This window comes from Megascapheus bottae, chromosome 3, assembly GCF_031878675.1.
Source record: "Megascapheus bottae isolate mThoBot1 chromosome 3, mThoBot2.hap1, whole genome shotgun sequence".
NCBI classification, from domain to species: domain Eukaryota; kingdom Metazoa; phylum Chordata; class Mammalia; order Rodentia; family Geomyidae; genus Megascapheus; species Megascapheus bottae.
Genome location: NC_143511.1, coordinates 32,458,846 through 32,477,963, shown reverse-complemented (window position 1 = coordinate 32,477,963; position 19,118 = coordinate 32,458,846). Strand labels below are relative to the sequence as shown.

Below are 19,118 nucleotides of genomic sequence, written 5' to 3'. Positions count from 1 at the left end.
CAGACCCAACCCAAGACATTTCACCCCCTTTGTGGCCTGTTCCCCATTTAGAACTTTTCCCCTTGGCTGATTTATATGCCTGATTGCCTGAGTCCTTCCCCCGTCCCCCTTTCCTCGCCCCACCCCCCAAGCCCCAAACAGACAGCAAAGACTGGTTTGTTTGGTTCAAGGCTGAACCTCGGGGTCCTGGAGTGGTTTCTGGCACCCAGGAAGTGCTCAAAAATTATTTGCTAAGTATATGAACAAGATGGGAAGAAGGAAGGAAGGAGCAAGCTAGTAAACTAAAGAACCATGAGATAGTAGAGCAAAAGGCCTTTCCGAGATTACAGAATCTCCATTCTCAGATTGCCTTTAACTGAAGAAGGAAAATTCCAGCAAACCTCCCTTATCTCAGTCCTAACTGATTAATCTTTCTACATCAATCCCAGTGGGCTGACAGGCTGGATTCCAGAAGAGGATCTTCTGGGAGAGGCAGGGAGGAGAAAAAAAGAGGGGGAAAAAAAAAGCCCCTTCGTCTCCAATTGCCCAGTGGTCAGGCCACAGTGCAGACAACTACCCATCCTGGGCTGGAGACCCTTCTCCCATTCAGTGCTGGCTGTGGGGGCTGGGAGAATGAAGACTCAAGTACTGGAAGCTAGCACTCTAACATTTGAGCCACAGCTTCACTTGGGGCTTTTTGGTGGTTCACTGGAAATAAGATGAACCTGGGCTTTTTCCTCCCTTGGCTGGTTGTGAACATAGTCAGCTCAGCCTCCTGAGTAGCTAGGATTACAGGCAAGAGCCACCCACCCATCAGGCTCCACATTCATTTTCAATTTCCTTTTTTTCCAAGAGAAAGACCAAAGCCACACCCAAAACACAGAAAGAAAGCCACCTTTTGCCCAAAACCCTCATTCAGAGCAGTTACCCCCGCCCCACACTCAGTTCTAAGGGCTTACAGAGCAGTTCCCTCAGCCGACCTATGCAGCCCAGTCGTACCCACCAAACACACCAGGGGTCACAGGCAGAACTTAACACCCCTCTCTTGCTGTGTGACTGGGGCAAACAGCGCGACCTCTCTGAGCTTGTGGTGCAAAAGTAAACAAATAAAGATTGAGCTAATGCTGGCAAGGCTTGAGGAGATGACAGCAACAGAAAGAAGGGGGGTGGGGGTAGAGGTGGGAAAGAGGAAATTAAGCACCTCTACTTCACAAAGAAAATGAGGTGGGGCAGGGGAGGCTTTAGGGTGAGGAATCCCTAATCCTCTCTGACAATCAGTACATTCCTGGCGCAGTCCCATCTAAACAGTTAACAGGATTTGGCCTGGGTGTGGCTCTGGGCCTTGGCTGGGGGTCTACAGCTTCTGGCAGGCTGGAAGTGGGGTTGGGAGAGAGAGGAGGAAGTGGGGTAAGCAGCACTTGCCCCACTCCTGGGTGGGAAGGCCTCAAGGGGTTCTAGCAACCTCGATGGTAGCCTTCCCGCCATTCCTCTACAATCTCAGCTGTGAAAGGGCATTAGTGTGCATGTGTGTGGTGTGGGGGGGTGTTGTTGAATGAAATCAGAGAATGGCGATGTACAACTCCCCTAGACCTCCAGTGGGGACTTGCTTAACCCTAATCCCTAGCACCCAGCCACCAGGCATTAGTTGGTGTCACTGCACCTCCAACTCCCACTGCACAAGACATGGACCAGTGCTTGTATGCCTGGGCCAGGCAGAGGGCCACAGCCCCCTCAGGCAAGGCCCAACCAGCCAAGAGAGCTAGAGATCAGATTCACAGGCCTTGGGGCGCCCCTGTCACCACCCCAGGCCACACCAACTAACCCAGCGAGCCCAAAAGCCATGCCAACACACACCCATCACACCCACTGGAGGGTGCCCAAGGGGGGAGCCCCAGATAGCCTCCATATCCCAGGACAGGCTTCAAGTCCCGACTCAAGATCCCTAAGGCCCCCACCCTGGGCTGACGGGGGCCACCCAGGGAGGAATCCCGGGCAGGCCTCGGTGGCTGCCCCAGGCCGGCCGACTCCCGAGGGCCACGGGGCCCTCCGGCCCCTCCCCCCGCGCCTCACAAAGGCCCTTTGTCCCGCCGAGTACCGGACTTAGGTTCCTGAAAAGTTGCAACAGAAAAATTCAAGAGAGAAGCAAAATCAACCAGTGTAGCCGGCCGGGATTGGGGGTGAGGATTCTTTCCGTAACCTCCAAGGACAAGGGAGATTCGGAAACTCCCTAAGAAATTGTAAACACCCTAAACTACGACTTAACGCAGAGATGGATTTCTTTTACTTTTCTTCCTTTATCTGAACCTCAAGCGCAGAAGCGAGGAGCAGCTGGGGAGGAAAGCCGGGGTCCCCCACTACCCACCACCGCCAAGTCTGGGTTACCCTGCTGGCTTTCCTTCCTGTCCACTGGCGGCCGCAGCGACTGGGCCCAGCCAGCTGCGTCCTCTGCCCCGCGGCCCTTCCAGGAACCAGAGGCAACCGCCACGCGTTCCCGGTCTCCTCCCCGGGTGTCACCGCCACGCGTTCCCGACCACCTCCCCGGTGTCCTCCTCAGCCACCAGGGCCCGGCCCATCGGCTCCATGCGTCAGCCGGGATTCTAGAACCCCGCCGCACTGTGCGCCCTCGTTCAACCAAGAGAACCAAGGTCCCCCAAGCCAGGATCGCCGCCCTCCTACTGGGGAAAAAAAAAAGGGGACCATTGGAGGCCCTAAAACGGAGGTCACTACCTCCCCGATCTCCTCCTCGGGGCCGGAGATGCTGCGGGGCGCGTGTGGCCGAGGAGCTGGGCTCGGAACCCAGGGCCCTGCGGCGCAGGGGGGGAGATCATTTGCCAAGAAAAGGATCGGATCTTGGGGGACGGGAGGCTCACGGAGAGCAGGGGCCGGCAGGATCTATTCTCGCCCAGATTCTACAAACCCCAGGCTCGCGCCACCAGGGGACGGAGAACACGGAGCGCCCCCGAGGTGGCTCCGAAGGCCCAGAAGATCCGGGGCGGCCGCAGGGGCCGGCAGCCGAGCACCGCTCCGTTGGGGCCTCAGGACTGGCCTCTGCCCTGGACTCCGGGAATGAGGGTTTCCTTCTCTGGGAGCTGAGTCCACCCGTACCCCACCCACAAGCCGGGGGTTACCCAGCTGCCCCCAGCCCCGGGGACGAAGGTCTCCCGGGGCCTCCGTTCCCCCGCCGCCCGCGCGCGCGCGGCGCACTTACCCGGGTGCGGGTGGAGGTTAAGGCCAGCCATGTATTTCCCCGGCGGCAGCGGGCCCGGCAAACCCGACGCGGGCAAACGTCCGGCGGTGGCCGTGCCCACACGGTGACCATCCATCGCCAAGCCGGACAGCAGCGGCGGCGGGGGGCCGTGCACGGACCGCTGGGGCCCGAAGTCTCGGCCATCCATCCTCCGTGGGAGAGCCGCGGCCAGCCTCCCCCCGCCTGGCCCGCGGGCCTCGTTCACTGGGAACTAAAAGTTCGGCTTCGACGCAGTCCCGGAGTCCTCGGGTGGCGGGGGCTCGGCGGCGTGCATGGCTGCGGCCCGCGGCCCCGGGCGCACGGCCGGCCGGCGAAGGGCCTCTCTGGGCGGCCGGGCGGAGCTGTGGGAGGCGCACCTGGCGTCTTGGCACAGAAGATGAGCCACGGAAGAGAAAGAGAGGGGAGGAAGAAAAAAGGAGAAAAAACAATTAAGTTGGATAAAGTCGCCTTGCGCCCTTCGGAGTCAGCGGCTGCCGATCGGACGTGTCCAGAACAAATCCGGGAGTTAGACCCTCTTTACTGAGAAGTTTTGTGTTTGTTCTTTTAAATCCACGTTTTCCTTCCTTCTAGGGGGTTCGAAGCTCCCAAGAACTCGATTTGGGGAAGTGACAGGTGCGCGCTAAGCCCCAACCCGGCCTGGGCCTCGGCAACGGCCGAGTGAGTCCTTCCTAAACCGGGGAAGGCCAGCCGCGTCTGCCGCGCCGGGAGAGGCTAAGAAGACAAACCACCGAAGAGGGTTGTCACAGGTCCAGACTTGGAAAACTGTGAAGCCTCTTCCTTGGGCTGCTAGAAAGACCTCCCTAAACACTTATCTCCTCGGCAAAGTTTAATATTTAACCTTTCTGGGCCCCTCGCCGGCTTTTTTCTTTTCCCACCCCCCAGCCCCAGAGTCTGAGTTTTCCTGTACTAGCCTTAAAAAAAAAAATGCCAAACGAGTGTTTTAGTTTGTTGTTATGATTGCTGCCTGATTGGGGTGGGAGGTTACAAAAGCAGAGGGTTTATGATTTTTAACGAGCTTCGCTGCCCCCTCCCGCCGCCCGCGTCGGAGCCACCCGGAGTCGCGGAATCCTAGGTCCCGGAGCCCGGAGGACGTGGCGTTGTCGCCGGAGGATTTGTAAAAATCCTCCAAGCCGAGCTTCGGTTTCATTTTCCATCGACCGGGCCTGGGAATGATTTTGCGGCTCCCAGGTCGCGTGGCCCAGTGGCTGGGGACTTTGGGAGACACTGGATGGGAAAGAAAGGGGGCTCAAGGATCTCTCTCCGAACCCTAGCACCCCACGCATTACACACCCTTAAAATAACCTACAAAGGCAGGCTTTAGGGGGAGGAGCGCGGAGAGGCCCGCGCTGGCCCGCGGGGCGCCACCCCCCAGCGCAGGGCAAATCCCCCTGTAGTTCCAGTTTCAAGATGTTTGTTTAAAAGCTTTGTCGTAGGCCGATTCCCGTGGGGGAGAAGAGGAGGGGTCTTGGAGCCCACCCTCGCCCGGCTGTCCCGCCGGCCGCCCTCGATGGCTGGTCGTTAACTCCGAAAGAGGCACCGAGACGCCGGGTCAGAACCAGAAGAGCCACCACCCGCTCCGGGGTATCCGCCCTGCACCCCGACTCCGCTCCCGGCACCCCCAAGAATGCTCACACCGCTCTCCGGCTTCCTTTAGGCTCTCCATCTCCCCCCACCCCAACTTTGGTATTTTAACATGGTTTTGGTTACAAACACTCCCTCTTCCTCTTTCCCTCCCGTCCCCAGCTCTAGTTACCAGATCCGCGTTTACTTTGAAAAAAAAAATCTTAAGATTGCCACATCCGAAGATATTAGTCTCAAGACGGCGAGCAGCTTCGCGTGCTTTTTCTTTTTAAATATATATACATATGTATGTATATATACATATATTCTTAGGGTATCTTCAAAAAAAAATCAGCGCCCCGGAGCATGCCCAGGCGCCCCACTTTGGAGAAGTCGGGGAGAAGCCCCCCTTGAACAGCCTGGCAAACGGCTGAGAAGCCGGCGTGGCCATCTGCGGGCTCCGCAGCTTTCTTCCTACTTTTCTCTCGCTCTTAAATGCAGTTAAAATGGCTGAATTCCGGCTTTTAATTAAAAACAGCCTATATCATCCAAAACGTCTCCGCGGCCCCGGCTTTGCAGCCGCCTGAGAACAACCAAGCGGAGAACCCACGCCCCTCGGCCGTGGCCCCCCCTCGGCCGCCGCACACCCGGAGCGGGCTTGGGGCGAGGGTGGGCACCGGGGCGCGCCCCCACCCCTCCCCGGGGCGCCCGCTCCCCGCCATCTCCCGCGCCCAGACGCCCTTCCTGGGAACTAGACAGCTTCGGGGGACCCCAGCCGCCCGCGCACACCCGAGGGGCAGAAGGAGTGGGGGGCGAGCGGCAAGAAGTTTGGAGATCATCGCGCCCCCGCGGCCTCGGGGCGAGCGGGCCGGTGGCGTACCTGGCGCGGCGGAGCTCCCGGCTCCCGGCTCCGGTAACAACGACTCCGGTGGCGGCCCCGGTTCCCGGCGCAGCTAGGCGCCCGTGCTGCCCGCCATCCCGCGGCCGCCTCACACTTTTTGCCCGCCTTTCCTTTTTTTGGTAGAAAATCGCTCCCGGGGCCGAGCGTTCGGCGCGCCAACTCCTCCGCCCTCCCGCGGTCCGGCTCCCGCAGCCCCCGGAAAAGCCAGCTTTCCTCCCGCCCAGCTCCGCGCTTTTTAATAAAATCCAGGTAGCGCCGGTTTAAAGAATCCCAAATCTCCATATACAGCCCGGGATTGGAAAAGGTACATTACACAACCCCCCTTTCAAGTTCCTCTCGCTGGATCTAAAAAAAAAAAAAAAAAAAAGCCAGCGGGGGGGGGGTGAGGTGGGGGAGGGGAGCCCTCGGCGGCTAAGAAACACGCATTGTTCCCGGGTGCCCGCCCCCCCTCGGGTCGGCCCCCGGCCGCCGCCCATTGGCCGCGCGCACCGCCCATCACGCGCATGTAAACACCTTGGCCCTCAGCCATTCCTATAAAACCAATTACGGACCTCGGGGCTCCAGCAGTTTCCAGGCTCCCCCTCGGCGGGGCTGAATGATCCAAACTGGTGGTGAGAATTTTTCCGAGCCGTTTCTAGGCAGCCCTCCTCCACCCCCCCCCACCAGTTCTTGCCCTACCCCCCCTTCCTCCTTCTCCCTTTTCCTCCCCCACCCTCCCCCTCCTCTTCTCCTGCGTCTGGGCTTGGAAGTGATCAAAATAGGGGAAGATGGTTGTCGCCGCAATCCCAGGCGCGGTTTAATGGGCCGCCTGTCAGCTTCCTGCTCGCTGGAGGAGGTGACAAGCCGGACGAGCCGGGAGAGACCTTGGAGCCCGGCGAGCTGCACCCTGCGCCCGACCCCCAGGCCTCCCCCTCCCCCCCGCCCGCCTGCCTTCCCTGGGCTGCGCCTTTAGAACGCGCTGTGGAGACGCCAAAACAGACAAGGGCGGCTTTTTCCTTTTTTTTTTTTCTTCCTTTTAAAAACAAAGCAGCGATTCAGTCCCTCTTTCCCCAGCAGCAGCGCGGTCGGGGTGGGCTAGGCAGGCGGAGAAGGGCGTTTTCTTTGCCCCAGCCTGCGGGTCCCTCCCTGAAACGCGGTGTCAGATGGTTACTGATTAATATTTTGGAGAGGCTGCGGCGGCGGGGAGCGGTGAGTCTAATCTTCTAAAAAGGGGGTTCCTATAGAAACGCGGGCCAGGGCGCGGGCCCCCCTCCCCCGGCCCTCGGCAGGGCTGCGGCGCTCAGCACCGCGCGCCCCTCCCCAAAGCCCCTCTTAGCGTGGGCGTCCCCCTCCCTTCCACCACCACCACCCCCCAAAAAAATCAGAGCAGAAAAAAAGGATTAGATCGGCTGAGCGCGAGCTGAATCCCTCTCGATTCTGACATTTCAGCCTATTAGCATTTCTCCACGGGGCCTTCTGAAACCTATTAAAGTATAATATTAAAAACCTCTTGGCTGGGGGCCTCTCTCGCCTTCCATCCGCCGCGCCCCCTCCAGGGAGGGCGAGACCGGGAAAAAAAAAAAAATCTGTTGAGCTCAGAGGAAGCTGCTGCCAAGCCTAAAAGTGCTTGGCTGGCCACGACAGCGGAGGGGGAGGGGAGCCCCAATCCCCCAGACTTTGTACTTTATTTTTGCGCTTTCAGCAAAATCCTTTCTGGGTTGAGTCTCTAGGAGCTGTTCGAGGCAGATCTACCTGGCTTGGGGATTCAAGGAAAGACTGTTTTGGGAGTGGGGGGTCCCAGTCACCCTTCCTGCAGCCCCTAAGACACCCAAGCCCAGCTAGGCGTTTACCTACCCTGGAAGGGCAGAGATCCTAGCCGACCCTGCCTTGGAGAGCAACCATGGTGATAGGATTTTAATTTAAAAAAGAGAAGTCCACTCTGCGAACTCAGCGTTTCCTCTTAGCTTTTGTTTGTTTTTAAAGAATATCCATTTTAAAGGGAACTTTTCTTGAAGGGAGGAGGAAATGAGGCGTCCATTCGTTCTATTTTTTTCTTTTCTCCACTTTTAGGAGAAAAGGGGGAGGGCTGGAGAACGAAAGGGGGATGTCTAATTTAATTCCAGGATAAATTTGAGGGGGGGAAGTTGAGCCTCTGGAGGGCAGTTTCAAGTTACCCTTTTCTGGAGCCTCCCGCGCTAGTTTCTAGGCTACCCACTTTGGGAAGCTGGAGACCTGGGGAGGGGGGAGGGAGAGAAAGGAACGAAAATAGCCCGAGCCAAGGGGAACCAGCGGTGGTGTCCGCACTTGAAGCTGGGCGCGGGTGTCAGTGGCAGCCAGGGCGGCGGGAGGCGTCCAGTGCAGCCTGGAGAATTCAAGAAGACGGAGAGAGGGGGGTTAGAGAAAGGAGGTATTGTGACTGTGTGCCTTAGGGAAGGGGGGTGTCTGCAGAAATAAAATAAATGCGCGGGGCTGCTGGAAGCTAAGGCAGGGGAAGGGGGCTGGGGAGGGGCGCGCCTAGCACCCCCGAGTCTCACCCAAAGGCTTTGTGGGGTCCCAGTAAACCCTCCCACGGTGGCGTCCTCACCTCCTCACACCCCTATCGGAACACAGGCCCTGGTCCCCACCCCCACTCCCTTATCCCGGAATCTGGAATGTTTTATTTTAATACAGTTCAAGGAACAAAAAAAAGTATCTTGAGACAGTTGGGGTGGAGAATAGTAATGCAAAGGAGTTACGGAGTAGGGGGGAGGCCTATTTTTATAAATGTTTAATGCTTTCACCCTGGATGCTCCAAGACGCCATAATTGTGACAGCGGGGTTATGTGTGCCCATAAATCATTTAGTTGCTAATAAAAAAAAAATCCTGTCTATTTGCCCTTGGATTTGCCAATGGTGTGTGCATTTTTTCAAGTGCGCGCCTTGTCTGCGTGGCAGAACCAAGCCCGCATTTCACTGCGGGCCCCGGACCAGGGCAGACGTGGCCCCCTCCCTGCTGGAATCTTTACGCCCCGGCCCCCTTGCGGGCCCCCTGGCACCCGCGCTCCCGGGGCTGCCACGCGGGCACACCCACAGCTAGGGCGCAGGGAGTCGGGAGACGCCGAAGCCCGCGGCTCCCAGCCTCGAGGGGAGCGCACAGGACAGACCCTGCTCGCCACATTCACAGAGGCTGTGGAGTCCACGGGGTGCGGACCAACCCATCGTCTTTGATCGTTGCTCCCTCTCCTCCGCCCTGGAGTTCCCCACAATCGTTGGGTAAACAGCAGCCAGGAGCCATCTTGGGGCGTGGGACACATCCCAAGGGCAGTGGAGACGGCAACCTGGTCCTCTTGGGGACCTCCTCGGGTATCTTAGGGAGTCTCTGGGCAGTCCAGCCTGGCTTCAGGGGTCCGAGGAAACGCCCTCCCGGTCACGGTGGGCACACTGAAACCCAGGGACCAGGAGGCCACAGCACAAGCCACGCGTCCCGCCGCCATCTTCCGCGCCCCACCCCCACCCTGCTTGTTTACCGGGCGGGGATCGGCAGCCAGAAAACGGCGGGTGTGCGTGTGCGTGTGTGTGTGTGCGCGCGCGCTTGTGTGTGTTTTGTACTGACGGGGCGGAAAATCGTCTGGGAATGTAGGGTGGGAGGGCCTCCACGCAGCCCTAAATTGCAGTCTATGGAAAACCTAACCAAGGCAGCTTCTGCCTGGCCTAGCGCGCTTGTCCGTCCGCCCCACACCACGGGTGTCCCGGACTGCCACCTTCCACCTGGCCACACAGTCCCAAGCGGTCCCCCTTTGTTGTAAAACCGAAGGACGTGCCAACCTTGAGCCCCGCTGCCTCCCCTACTTGCCGCAAGCCAGCGGGCCGGGCCGACTGGAGGGGATTCGGGTTTCCCTCACTTTTCTGCCCTTTACCTAGTGGAACACCGTGCTTCCCGGACCCTGATGTCTCCGACTGCGTGGACACCTCCTTCCTGGTGCTCCTCCCCCAGGAAGAAGGGGGGAAGCCTAGTGGCCATTCCTAGGAGAGGGCATCAAGGCCACCCCATCGCCCTAAGCCGCCTTTCCTGGGGGGAGGGCGAGAATCAGAGCCCCGAAGTCGATCAGCGTCTAGGGGAGGGGTGCCCCAAGAGACGGCCGGCTTCCGAGCGAGCAGATGGAGAGGCCACAGCCCGGTCCGCCAGGCGCAGGTTTCCGCAGATCCTAGATCCGGTCATCTGGGAGCTCCCGGCCGGGCACCACTAAAACCTGGAGAGGCCTCACTCGGGACAGCCACCCTCGCCGCACTCACCACCCCGGGCTCGAGCGCCCCATTTCAGCCAGCGCAAACCAAGAGCCACCCAGACCCAGCAGGAAGACCAGGGACGAGGCGCGCGGCGCCCCGCTCGCTGCCAGGACCCGGCCGAGTGGCGGCCAGAGCCGGGACCACCTCGCCAGACGCGGCCCTGGCGGATTCCGGCTCCTGCGGCCCCGCCTCCGACTCTGGCCTCTTCCTCGGCCCCAGTCGGTCAGGTTTTCGACTCCAGTGTTAGGCTCCGGGAGGCTAGGGACGCCGCGGCGTACCGGGGACCCCGAGGGCCCTCTGAGTGTCACGTCCCCCCATCTTCAGCCATCTCGGCCGCTCCGGCGCTGGCGTCCCCGGCCACGCCGGGCGCCATGCTGGCCTGGCTAAGGCCTGGGAACCCCAAGGCTGCTCGGGAAGTCAAGTCTGGATCTGTCTCCGTCACTGAAAGGGAAGAACCGCGCCACTGAAAGCCACCAGTATCCCCGCCCCGGGTGCCAGACCCCGAGGTGGCGCAGTCCTCGATGGTCACCACTTGGGGTAGGGGCGCCGGGGCCGGGATAGAGTCCGGCCACCGGGCAGGACGAGTTCCCACTAGCCTCCGCGGACCTGCCCTGCCCCACGCCCTGTGAGGTGGCACAGGGAACGTTTTCAGGGGGAAAGGGTGTCGAGAGGCGAGTTGGGTGGTGGTCGGGCTCCCCACCTCCCTCTCCTAGGCCAGGACACCCCTCCCTCCAGATTGGACTGCAAGTGTCCAAACCGTCGGACCAGCGCCGGGAAAGACGTTTCCACCCGAGTTCGGGGTTAGTTCCATTGCAAGTATAACTTTACAGTCTCTGGGCCAGAAGGGCGGGAAATCCTAGGGGTGCGCCCTGAGAATCAGCCACTGCCCCGGGAGCTTTGCGGAGGGCTTTGGGTGGGGATAGCCTGGATGGCCTCCAAAGCATTGCCAGATGCCGGCGGTGGTGTTCAGAGACCCTCCTCCCTCCACAAGGGGCCTGGGCCCCTTCCTGAAATTGCTGTTGTTGCGGTTTAAACCTTCTGACCTCGGCCCCCATCCCCGACCCAGAGGCCCCGGGCGGAGACTTGGAAAACAAAAGCTCTGTGGTTTCAGCCCAAGGTTAAAGTCCACCGCTGGCACTGGGTTGTTTTGGGGTTGTTTTTTTTTTTTAAGAATTATTTATTATTTCATTTTTTTTCTCATTCCGGAATCTTAAGAGCCATATCGTTTCTCCAAATAAACCACTAATAAATCAGCTCCCCGGCTGGCGAGCTGAGTGACCTTGGGAAGGCTTCCCAACGGACTCGATGGAGGACATGGTGGGGGAGGGGCTCAATGTCACCACCACAACCACCTCACCCCCAGCGAGCAGCAGAGGACTTTACTGGGTGTTTATCCTGGTATGTGTACCCAGAGAGGATGGAGAAGAGTGAGGTGCCCTGTTGGGGGAAGCTGGGGAAATCTGCTTCTCTGCAGATTTAAGTGTCCCCCCCTTCTGGCAACCCCTCCTCCACTGTGCCTGGCCCTGGCCATCTTTGGAGGCCTGTGTCTTTGTCTGGGTGTGACCGGGTGTGTTCAGCAAGTTTGGGCAAGGTGTGACTAATGGGATTTATGTATGTTGGTGCCAGGGTGACAAATGGAAAGTTTGGCAGCACGTGTGTCTGGGGAGGGGTGCTGCACCTTAATAGGGCATCGGTGCCCCCTACAAGGGGCTACCCCATCTCCCGAGGCCTCCCTCCCCCACTCCCTGACTCCCAGCTTTGTTTGGGCCTCCCAGGCTCCCTGGCAGGCCTATGCCTGCAAAGAGCTTCCTAGCAAATTCCACCACTGGCCCTAGCCCAGCCCCCAGGCTCCTGCCTCCATGTCCCACCAGGTCTCAGGATCGTGGGTGACATTCCCACCCTGCCCCAGCCCTCCAGCTTCTCCCTGTCATCTGGGTGGTGCCCTGCCCACCCAACAGAAGAGACACTAGAGGCTTGCCTGTGTTTTAGATGCTGGTTATGGAACTCAGGGACCCAATGCTGGACCAGCACCTTAGACAAGGAGCTCCACCCCAGTCCCTCAGCGCTGTTTTAAAAAGGAAAAGCGTTCTCCAGGTGTGGGTGGCTCACACCTGTAATCCCAGCTATTTAGGAGGCTGAGATCTGATGCTGGTTTGAAACCAGCCCAGGCAGGAAAATCCTTGAGACTTATCTCCAATTATCAAGAAAATGTAGAAAATAGAACTGTGGCTCAAGTGGTAAAATGCCAACGTGAAGCAAAGAAAGTTCAAGGGCAGTGCCCAGTCTCTGAGTTCAAGTCCCAATATTGATAGAAAACAAAAAAGACAAAGGGTCTGGCCAGTGGAACACTCCTTGCAAGCCCATCCTACTGGCGTGCTCCAGCGGATTTTCTCAAGCCTAAATGGTGGGGGAGGGGGAGGCAGTGGGGGTCAAGAGGTTAATGGAGTCTGGTTTGGCCTGAGGTGGCTAGGGATGGTGTGATGACAAGCTGGACACGTTCTACTGGAGTTCTGGAAAGCCTGAGTAGTTAACCCTGTTCAGTTCTACAGATCTGGGAGAAAATTGGGCTTGGGGTAAGGCCAAGCATGATGAGTCACGTCTGTAATCCCAGCAGCAGCAGAGGCAGGAGAATGATTAGGGCTTCAGGGCTGCCCTCTCTTGCTGCTGTGGAAATGCATGAATCCTTGGGAAATAAACAAAAAACCTGGTACTGGTGGCTCCCACCAGCTATTCAGAAAGCTGAAATCTGATTGCTATTCCAAGTCAACGCCAGCAGACAAATCCAAGAAACTCTTTATCTCCAGTTAACCAGCAAAAAGTAGAGCTGTGGCTCAAGTGGTAGAGCCCCCGGGCTTGGGAAAAAGAAGACAGCACTCCATCCCTTAGTTCAAGCCCCAATACCAATACTGGCAAGGGGAGGGGAAAAAAAAAAAGGAAAAACTAAAAGCTTAGAAGTCTAGGGGTATGTAGGGATATGTGACTCAAGTAGTAGAATGCCTATCCAGCAAGACTGAAGACTCAAATTCAAACCACAGTATCAAGAAAGAGAGAGAGTGAGAAAAGGAAGGAGGGAAAGAGAGAGACACAAGCTCAAACATCTTGAATCCTAGCTGCTTGGGAACTGAAATCTGGAAGATAGAGGTTTGAAGCCAACCCAGGTAGAAAAGCCAAGAAAGAAAGCCAAGCTCAAGGCCTTGAGTTTAAACTCATTCGCCTCCTCACCAAAAAAAAAAAAAAAAATGTTGAGCTTAGGGATTAGGGAACTGAGTTTCAAGATGGGGGACCTAACTTCCTGTCTCCAGGGCTTATACCTGCTCTCTCCACTTTTACAGATCTAGGATCTGCATCCCTTGTAGGCACAATTGACCCAAAGACTGGGAAAGTAGAAGAATGTGACCAGCCCCTTGTCACCCCTCTATCCCACCATGGTGACAAGTGATTTCTGGAGGGAGGGTCTCTCTGCCCAGGAAAACAATCCACAGAATCTCCTGGGTGCCTCTTTCTCTCCCTTCCCCCTGCCATATACCCAGTTTCTAGCACTCCCTTTTTTAATTTCCTCTTTATCCTTCTTTAGCATTTTCTTTCAAGCAGAAAATAAAAAATGTAAATGTTTTCCATAACTAAGCTCCAGCTTACCCCTAGCAGCCCATGTCAGCATAAAGTCAAAAACTAACCCACAAAGATCAAGCCTGATGGGGCTCTTCACCCCCAACCCAATGACTTCACGTCCAACTTCAAGAACCTTCTAGAGTCAGGCGCTGGTGGCTCACCCTGGTAAGTCCTAGCTACTCAGGAGGCTAAGATATGAGGATCATGGTTTGAAGTCCAGAAACCCAGAAATGGCTCTGTGGCTCCAATGGTACAGAGCTAGCCTTGAGCAGAAAAGCTCAGGGATGGGCTGGGAATGTGGCTCAGTGTAGCATGCATGAAATCGTGGGTTTAATTCCCCATTACCACATACAGAAAAAGCTGGAAGTGGCACTAAGGCTCAAGTGATAAAGTCCTAGCCTTGAGCAAAAGAAGCTCAGAAGAACTGGGCACGGTGGCTCAGGCCTATAATCTTTTTTTTTTTTTTTTTTTTTGCCAGTCCTGGGCTTGAGCTCAGGGTCTGAGCACTGTCCTTGGACTTTCTCAAGGCTAGAGCTCTACCACTTGAGCCTCAGCACCACTTCCAGCTTTTTTCTATATGTGGTACCGAGGAATCGAACCCGGGTCTTCATGCATGCTAGGCAAGCACTTTAACCATTAGGCCAAACTCCCGGCCCCTTAGGCCTTTAATCTTAACTACTCAGGAGGCTGAGATCTGAGGATCGAGGTTCAAAGTCAATCCAAGCAATAAAGAACGTGACTCTTCAATTAACCATTAGAAAATGGGAAGTGGAGCTGATGCTCCAGGAGTAGGGCCGTAGCCTTGAGCTGAAGAGCTCAGGGACAGCACCCAGGCCCAAAGTCCAAGCCCCATGACCCAAAAAAAAAAAAAAAAAAGCTCAGAAACAGTGCTCAGGCCCGGAGTTCAAGCACTAAGTCTGGAACTATTAACAACAACAGCAAAAAGTAAAATAAGGTTAGTTAAACACAAACACTATGTTATTATAACAACTGGTGACCAAGTTAAGGACTGTCATGTAACTAGCAGCAGGGTAATGTGTGCCTCTCGGACCTGCTGAACAAAGGAAAAACAACAGACACCAAGATATTTCATCACATTACCCTGGCTTTCCCCAGCCCTTCCCCCACAAGCAATTTAATGCAGGAATCGCTTATTTCCAGAGTTTCTATTTATTATATTCAAACTGGGTAACAAAACACAAAGTAAAACCTGGGGCCTGGGAGCACTATGATAAACGGAGAGTTCGAAAGGACTTCGTTTTGATTACTTTCACAGTAACACTAAGCAGGCGGCCTGTGGGAGAAACGCTTTACCCAGGTGGGCGGAGCCGGGGACAGGCCAGGGCCTCTGTCACTTAACCCACACAGGAGAGTCTGGCAGTGGGACCCACTGAGCTCTGCCAGCACAGGAGAGAGGAGGGGCGGAAAGTCAATGAGGAAGTCCTGCTAGTAGTGTGTTCCAGCCTTCCTTGGAGGTAGGGTTGGAGCAGGGGCTCGGGTGTGGGGTCTCCCCACCCCCACACCGGCTCAAACTCCACACAGTGGCCCAGCCTCCCCCATCCCCCTGGCATCCCAGACACAAGGTGGGGAGCGGGAAGTGGGGGAGGGCGGCAAAACAGGGCTGGCCTTTGGCCGTGGCCTCCCCCCTAGAAGTCCTTGGCTTTTGTTGTGTCTGTGCCTCCCTCTGGCTGCTCTGATGTTGGATTTAACTCCATGCTGGGCTCTTCAGCCCCCCACAGTGCTTCAGAGATTCTCCTGCGTGCACTTAGCACCCATGCATGCACGCACATTCATGAACACACTGCCTGTACCCTCGTGCATGAATGTCCATTTGTGTGTATATGAACATATGCATGTAGCACATGCGTGTGCACACTCATGCATGCACACAGACACACTCACTCACATATTCCTGGAAACAAACAGATGTATGACTGCTGGATACACCTTGAAGTGGGGGATGGCATCCCCCAAAACTCCATGTCCTCTTGGAACTTCACAACAGACTGGATGTTTTGGGGGTTGTTTTATTTGTGCTGGCACTGGGGGGTTGAACACAGGGCTTCACACACTTCCTTAGCTTTTTACTCAAGGCTGGTACTCTACCACTTGAGCCACAGAACCATTACCAGCTTTTTAGTGGTTCACTGGAGACAGGGCTTTCCTGACCAGGCTAGCTTTGCGCTGCAGTCCTCAGATCTCAGCCTCCTGAGTAGCTAGGATTACAGACCCTAGAGATGCCAGAGCATCTGGCTGCTTTCCTATTCGGGGCTGGCTTGTCTGACCCTTGGTGGCCCTGGATGAGGCTGCTCAGAGCCAGCTCCCACGGGGTCCTGCCAGCAGAGTACACAGAAGCCATTTTCCATAAACACTTTTTTAAACCAAACTTCATTTTTCTCACCTAAGAACAGGCCTGGATTCTGGGGCAAGGGGCGGCATCTTTTCCTGGCTCACTCGACTTTTCCCTCATCTCTAGCAGTGCATCCTTCCTTTTTTTGGAGGTAGGAAGATTGAGGCAGTCTCACATTGTAGCCCAGGCTGACCCCAAATTTACAATCTTCCTGTCTCAGCCTCCTGTGTGTTAGCATTACAGACATGCCCCAGCCCTTTTGGCTTTTTGTGTGTGCTAGTACTGGGACCCTCAGTTTGGCTCAATGCTGGTGCTCTGTCACCAGAGCCACAGTTCCACTTTTGGCTTTTTGCTGGTTAAATGGAAATCAGAGTCTCAAAGACTTTTCTACCTGGGCTAGCTTCAAACTGCAATCCTCAGATCTCAGCCTCCTGAGAAGCTAGGATTAGGTGGGAGCCACTGGCTGGCACCCAGCTATCTCGGCCTTCTAGATGACTGAGGAGGGGACATCCATCTTCTAAGGCTCTGTGGTTGGGGACCAGGGCAGGGCGGGTCTCCCGGATCAGAGTCCAGGCCCACCCTGCCCCAGTGGAGACCCCAGGAGCCATGATGGCCACTAGGCCAGATGTCCCTGACAGGTCCGACTCAGCACCCACCTTTGTCATCCAAATCCCATTTCGCTCTGTGGCCTCTTTAATTTGCTTTCTGTAGAAAAGATAATGAAGATGGCGGAGATTTCATGTAGGAAAAGAGCAGGTCTCAGCGTTTTGCAGGCATTGGCAGATATAGGAGGATGGGCACCAGAAAGAGAGGGGGAGAGGGAAGAGTGGGGAGTGGAAGAAAGAGAACAGGGAAGTGGGGCCGGGACAAGAGGGAAGGACAGAGGGGCAGCAGGAGGGAGAGCCCTGGACTCCAGTCCTGCCAGTTCCTGGCTAGCATTTGGATGGCTGAGCGCCGTGTGGTTGGTGGCCTAGCTGCAGGGCTGATTCGGAAACCTAGGAAAATGTAGGCCTTAGCCAGGTAAGGTGGCTCAGCCTATCATCCTAGCTACTCAGGAGGCTGAGATCTGAGGACTGCAGTTCAAAGCCAGCCTGAGAACTAAAAAGGCCATGAGACTCTTATCTACAATTAATCATCAGAAAACCAGAAGTGGTGTTGTGTGGCTCAAGGGATAGGGCAGTAGGCGTGAGCTGAATAGCCAGGCCTAGAATTCAAGTCCCACGCCTGACCAAGCAAAAAGAAAAATGTAGGTCTTATTCTGTATCCCCTGCATGTGCCTACTTTTAAGGAGTCAAGTGACTTCTCACCAGAGACGAACCCCAAGCTACACACAAGCAACTTGTGTCATTGCATCCCTTCCTACTCAGTGCAAGGCCTTGGTGTGAACTCACAGAGGGGGGACTGGCTCCCCTGGGTCTCTCCATATCCTCTGGCTCCTTGCTGCCTGGTGTGTGCTCCACCATGGCCCCTATCTAGGCTTGTAGAGGCTGGGAGGATGGCACCTGAACACAGGCGTCCCTGGACACCCCTCTCCCATCTGGGGCACCCCTCACCCATCTGCGCCACACCTCCGAATTCAACAGGCTCTGGTGACACCTGGTGGCCAGGCATGCCATCACCATAGTAATGCCAACTGGCATTGAGCCTTCTGTCCCCTGCAAGGCTGAAGAGGGGAGGCCACCCTGGGGGAGAAGGGGCAGAGTGACAGGCCTCTTCCAGGATAGCTTCCCCGATGCCCGTGGGTGTGCACCACTCCCCTCTCCCTCCTCAGTGATAAACAAACTGGTCGTCAGGTGCTAGTGGTTCATGCCTGGGCCAGGGTGCTGTGTCCCCTGGCACACTGGGTTGGGACACATAGATGGCTGGATAGGAAAGTCTGTGAGACTTTTATCTCCAATGAGCCATCAGAAAACCAGAAGTGAGCCAGGCATGCCTTATGCTTTTATTGATCAAGGCTAGAGCTCTTTCACGGCTCCTCTGCTGTGGTGGTTCACTGGAGATAAGACTCATCGACTTTCCTAGCCAGGCTGGCTTTGAACTGTGATCCTCAGATCTCAGCCTCCTGAATAGCTAGGATTAACAGCTCCAGACTGTCTGGCTCTTTTTTTTCTTTTTTAGTCAGGGCCAAGAGAACAGTACTCTGCTTCTGCTGCCCTGTCGTTTGTCACTAACCCCATCCCCTCCTCCAGCCTCCTGGTCACCTCTAATCTGAGATGGAATTTACATGCCAGGATTTCTTCGAGAATCTTCTTAAACCCAAGCCCGTCTTTTCAGGATTAGGTCTGCTAATCTGCAGATCCACTTAGCAGTGCCCCCCTCCAGCCATCTATGTGTCCCAACCCAGTGTTCCAGGGGACACAGCCCTGGCCCAACTCTCCTCCCCAGGGGACCTTCCAGGCTTCTGAGGCCCTACTGTGTGATAAGCACCTATTGTATGCCTGGTAGGGTCCAAGCACTTCTTTGTTATCCCAGGTCTTTTTTTATGCAGCCTTGTGTAGTGGAGCTGTGACCCTACTTCACATAGGGGAAACTGAGGACCGGACAGCCTGTGCTGCCACACTGTCAGTGGCTCCTGTAACCCAGCCTGCTATTAAATATTAGCAAGGTCCTTCCCTTCCTTTCCCTCCCTTCCTATTTTGGGTTGTTCTGAAATACAAGTCCTGCTATGTCATTTATGCTGGCCTCAAACTCACATTCTTTTTTTTTTTTTTTTGCCAGTCCTGGGCTTGAGCTCAGGGCCTGAGCACTGTCCTTGGACTTTCTCAAGGCTAGAGCTCTACCACTTGAGCCTCAGCACCACTTCTGGCTTTTCCTAAGTATGTGGTACCAAGGAATTGAACCTGGGTCTTCGTGCATGCTAGGCAAGCACTCTACCACTAGGCCAACTCCTGGCCCCCTCAAACTCACATTCTCCTGCCTCAGCCTCCTTGGTTCTAGGGTGAAAGGTAGCTGCCACCCTACCAGACCCTATTTTCTCTCTCTTCCCTTGTTTCTCTCCCTCACTCCTCCCTTCCTTCCTTCGAGAGTGAACTCAGGCCTCAGCTTGCTTGGAAGACTCAGAAGACACTGGTTTTTGTTCTTGCTTGCTTGCTTGCTTTTTTCCTCCCTTTTTTCCTTCTTTCTTTCTCGCCAGTCCTGGGACTTGAACTCAGGGCCTGGGCTCTGTCCTCAAGTCTAGTGCTTTGTCACTTGAGCCACAGTGCCATTTCCAGTTTTTGAGTAGTTCA

The 19,118-nt window shown here is 56.0% G+C and overlaps 1 protein-coding gene across 1 annotated transcript in view; it reads right to left on the bottom strand.

Annotated features, from left to right (window-relative positions):
* The window catches only part of Tnrc18 (trinucleotide repeat containing 18), a 76,916-nt gene extending 70,905 nt beyond the window's left edge, over positions 1-6,011 (bottom strand). Inside the window, exons 1-2 of the mRNA XM_090329819.1 lie at positions 5,667-6,011; positions 3,188-3,589 (exon numbers count right to left, since the gene is read on the bottom strand). Of these exons, the coding sequence (XP_090185945.1) occupies positions 3,188-3,374 (187 nt within the window). The 5' untranslated portion in view covers positions 3,375-3,589; positions 5,667-6,011. The remainder of the gene's footprint in view (positions 1-3,187; positions 3,590-5,666) is intronic.
* Positions 6,012-19,118: the final 13,107 nt, after the last annotated feature.